The following is a 4,512-nucleotide window of genomic DNA, read 5'->3' as shown; positions in this document are numbered from 1 at the left end:
ACAGCAACAATATAACGAAATTCGGTAAAAACTGATAAAACTAATCTTATCATTGTATATAAATAGTTTTTGAATACAAAACTAGTAAAAATGGCACATATATATTGTATAAAATGAAAATACCCTTTTTAATGTTATATACTATTCTCATATTTATATTTTATACAATATTCTATACTTCTTTTTCTTCTATACTTCTTTTTCGATATTATTTTTTTTATTTTAAACAATGTTCTGTACATTTTAAGAAAGCCTTGTAAAATTTCAGGTAAAAAAAAACCCCATAATTCTGGTTGATGAAACCAAAATAGACGACATTTAAACCATTTTATGGTAATTCATCCGTTGAAATGCGTTTACAGGCAATTCTTACCTTTAAATAGTTTTTATTACCACACATTCAGTAAAAAATGCAAAATAAAAAATAAATTTAGCCGATAAAGGTCCACGTTCTAAATTACCTAGGAAGAAATTACAAAATTTTAGCCCATTTTCCCAATTTTATTACCTATATTATAAAACCATATTTCGTTGCTAATTATTCCTAAATCCTTACCATGTAGAATATTGTGAGTGCGTGTTCTTAATATATCCACATGAAGTGAGAAAATTTAATTATTTATCCAACAATAACATAAAGATAGAACAGATAAACAAATTTACCAAAGCTATTGCGCTACAACCGTCACTCTCGTTTTTCTTCGGGTAAAACAGAAATGAAAGTTGACATATTCGATTATAAAGAATATCGTTTCGGAACGGTACGGTACTTTTACTTACGTCGCACTAGAGCTGCACAATGTACTATTAGCAACTCTCTGGGAAACGCCCCTGAGGATGTTTTCCAGATAGTCACCAGTATTAGACATTCGGTGACAACATACATACGTCACATCCCGTTATACAGGGAGGATACATTCATGCACCTTCCAACCGAAAATCGTAATTTTGACCTGAATCAGAGCACAATCAATCTCCTATCCAGTTCCTCCAGAGGTGATGATTTGTTATGGGAACTTGGAGAACATTAGGACCCCGACAGATTTAGCTTTCACCAGTCACCATTTTTTACACGGGGAGACTTCTGCCGACGGGGATCGAACTCACGACCTCCCGGATGTGAATTCAACTCCCTACCAGCTAGGTTATCACTGCTTTGAAAAAGAATTTCGATTTGCTATTAGATTAGGAAGATATTGAGACGCTACTACCAAAAAAGTTCAGTAAAAATTATCGAACTAATGGTTAGAAATAAATCATCAACTAAAGTGCATTTTAATTTTTATTCTATATTCAGTTTTTGATTAGGAATTTATAATACTTATAAAACTGTACAACTGAATTTTATGCAAGAAAAGAATTTCAATATTTTAATTCGGAAAAAGTAATGCTTGTTCATTGCGACTAACCGCAATTTTAATTCCATTACACTGTAAAAAAAAGCTGTTTCTAGTAAAATGCTTTACCTTAACTGCAAAACATGCTTTACGCAAGGAAATATGGTAGTGTAGAGTGCAAAAAGAAAAAAAAAACATTTCATATTGAATATCTTTTGATGTGATGATCTGATTTTCATGTACTAGGACATAATGATTTGAGAGCCTAGCTTTCAATATGCTAACTAATTAATGCAAATTATAATTTAGGTTAAGAAATCAGATACAAAATCATAATTTCACTAAATAAGTCGATTTTTTTGTTGTTGAAAGATTTGGATTTCGATCCCTCAAAATATGAGTGGTAGTGCAATCTGGAAAATATGATTCAAAAGTTTGATCAGGTGGGTTGTCAGATGTTTGGATGCCAAAGTGCTAATACTACTCTTTGCGTATTGTGCCATGTCTCGAAGACGTTTTAAGTGAATAGAAGAATTTTTGTACTTAATTATAAAGTTCGCGTCTTTAAAGATCTTTGGATCTTTGGATTTCGATCCCTCAAAATATGAGTGGTAATGCAATCTGGAAAATATGATTCAAAAGTTTGATCAGGTGGGTTGTCAAATGTTTGGATGCCAAAGTGCTAATACTACTCTTTGCGTATTGTGCCATGTCTCGAAGACGTTTTAAGTGAATAGAAGAATTTTTNCTAAAGTGCATTTTAATTTTTATTCTATATTCAGTTTTTGATTAAGAATTTATAATACTTATAAAACTGTACAACTGAATTTTATGCAAGAGAAGAATTTCAATATTTTAATTAGGAAAAAAGTACTGCTTGTTCATTGCGACTAACCGCAATTTTAATTCTATTACGCTGTAAAAAAAAAGCTGTTTCTAGTAAAATGCTTTACCTTAACTGCAAAACATGCTCTACGCAAGGACATATGGTAGTGTAGAGTGCAAAAAGAAAAAAAGCATCTCATATTGAATATCTTTTGATGTGATGACCTGATTTTCATGTACTAGGACATAATGATTTGAGGGCATAGATTTTCATATGCTAACTAATTAATGCAAATTATAATTTAGCTTAAGAAATCAGATACAAAATCGTAATTTCACTAAATAAGTAGATTTCTTTTGTTGAAAGATTTGGATTTCGATCCCTCAAAATATGAGTGGTAGGGCAATCTGGGAAATATGATCCCCAAAAGTTTGATCAGGTGGGCTGTCAGATGTTTGGATGCCAGATAGCAGAGACTTTAGTCTATATAATGATTTAAAAAAATATATATTTTTAACCTGTATTTTATCATCGTCCTATATGGAAGACAGCTCCAATTTGTTGAATTTTTACAGCAGATATTGTCACATTTAATTATTTTTTACTTCTAAAAGATGCATTTACATTAATTAAACTTATTTTATGATTAATTTTAAGTTTTTCAAATTTTTTTTTAGACTTTTGTAAATAGCTAATTTTTACTACTTTATTTGACGCTAATTAAAACTTGATTTTAAATAATTGCAAGAAGAAAACAGCAAATTTGTTTTGGAATTTATAAACCCCAAGCCTTTACCATTTCATTTGAGTAAAAACTGAGTCGGAAAATGTATATTTAAACTGGTTTTACAAGTAATTTAGAAACTGGTTAGCAATTAGAACATATATAGAGGACAATGGTAAAATCCCCTAAAGGCATCCACCTGAGAAATTTAATCTGGGTTTCTCGGAACATAAGTACTGAGTTTGCTTTTAGAACAATTGCATTCTAACAATTTAAGAGGATCATGAATATTTAATGCCATTGAGCAATGGATTTGATTATGGTGACTCTAAAATGGTAATATTGCCACTTCATCTAGACGTAGTCACTGATGATGAAGACATTGATGATGCTTGCATTGAACATGGACATGCTATATTTGATGAAAAACCAGCAGACGAAACTGCAGGATCTATTGAAGTTATAAGGCAAAAACTACTGAAGAAATAAACATTTCATGACCAAAATGGACTAATCGAAATTTTTGTCAACTCCTGAGTTTATTTCGTATTGAGCATCGTCAAACAATAGTGTACATGATGATGTACACCAGAAATGATGGCTAAAAATATTATTGCGTAAATGGTACATGAAAGTAACAAGTATGCAAGACAAAAAAAATTCTAGAATTTCATCTAAAAACTGATAAATGTAAGCAATTTTTGGGAATTATGTTCTTTAGCAGTTATCACATTTTTCGTAGAGAAAAAATTTGCTGGGAAAATGCCCTTGACGTTGGAAAAAATGCACGTTAGTCAAGCAATGTCGAGAAAAAGGTACTTTGATATCAGGAAGTATTTACACTTCAATAGCAAGACTGCTATTTATTCCTCATTTCGCGATTACAAAGTTCGTCCAATTTATGAACTGTTTAATGAGGCTATACAACAATTTCGTGTGTCTTGGGAACATCTAAATTTTGATGAAAGAGCAGCTCTTTATTTTGGAAAACATGGTTGCAAAATGTATAGAAAAGGGAAACCCGTGAAATTTACTTACAAGCTCTGGATGCCCACATCTTTCGATGGATATTCTTTTCATATAATGACATATCAAGGAGCAAAGCAAGATATTGAGTCTGGCATAAAGAAAGAAAAAATGTCATTATCTCAAATGGTTGTTGAAAATTTACTATCAATTGGTGAAACTCCAGCAAAGCACAAAATTTATATGGATAACTTTTTCTCATCTTATGATCTTTTCGCTACCCTCAAATGTAAAACCTTTGATACAGAAACTGTTAGAAAGAATAGAATGGGAAAAAATTCCCTTCAACGTTACCTAAAATGTTGGGAAAGATAGATCATGGAACATCCGACTGAAAGTTTGACTCAAGAAATGAAATTGCAAAATGCAATGAGAAATGAAAGTCTTTTCAAGATAGGCCATTATTCATAAATGCATTTGAGATATCATTGGTTGCAGCATGGAAAATTTCCAAACTTTTTGTGCCTGAACAAACTCTAGAACTCCTCGAAGTTCGTCGACACATTACAGTACATTACCTAAAATTGAGGGTATCTTGAAATATGTAGAAAGAGGCTTATGCGTTTAACAAAGAAAGCCGTACTGCTTGAAATTACAAA

General features: G+C 31.4%; 1 protein-coding gene across 1 annotated transcript; it reads left to right on the top strand.

Moving 5' to 3' along the window:
• The first annotated feature begins 3,688 nt into the window (after window positions 1-3,688).
• On the top strand, window positions 3,689-4,228 carry LOC122272066 (piggyBac transposable element-derived protein 3-like). Its single transcript, XM_043055095.1, has one exon. The coding sequence runs from the start codon at window positions 3,689-3,691 to the stop codon at window positions 4,226-4,228; it is 540 nt and encodes a 179-aa protein (XP_042911029.1).
• The last annotated feature ends 284 nt before the right edge of the window (window positions 4,229-4,512 follow it).

The sequence above is a fragment of the Parasteatoda tepidariorum genome, chromosome 9, assembly GCF_043381705.1.
Source record: "Parasteatoda tepidariorum isolate YZ-2023 chromosome 9, CAS_Ptep_4.0, whole genome shotgun sequence".
Taxonomy (NCBI): domain Eukaryota; kingdom Metazoa; phylum Arthropoda; class Arachnida; order Araneae; family Theridiidae; genus Parasteatoda; species Parasteatoda tepidariorum.
The sequence above is the reverse complement of the archived record's forward strand: the minus strand, read 5'-3'. Positions and strand labels throughout refer to the sequence as shown.

Coding starts and splice junctions, on each gene's coding strand:
- LOC122272066 (XM_043055095.1), top strand. CDS start 3,689: ATGTCGAGAAAAAGGTACTTTGATATCAGGAAGTATTTACACTTCAAT.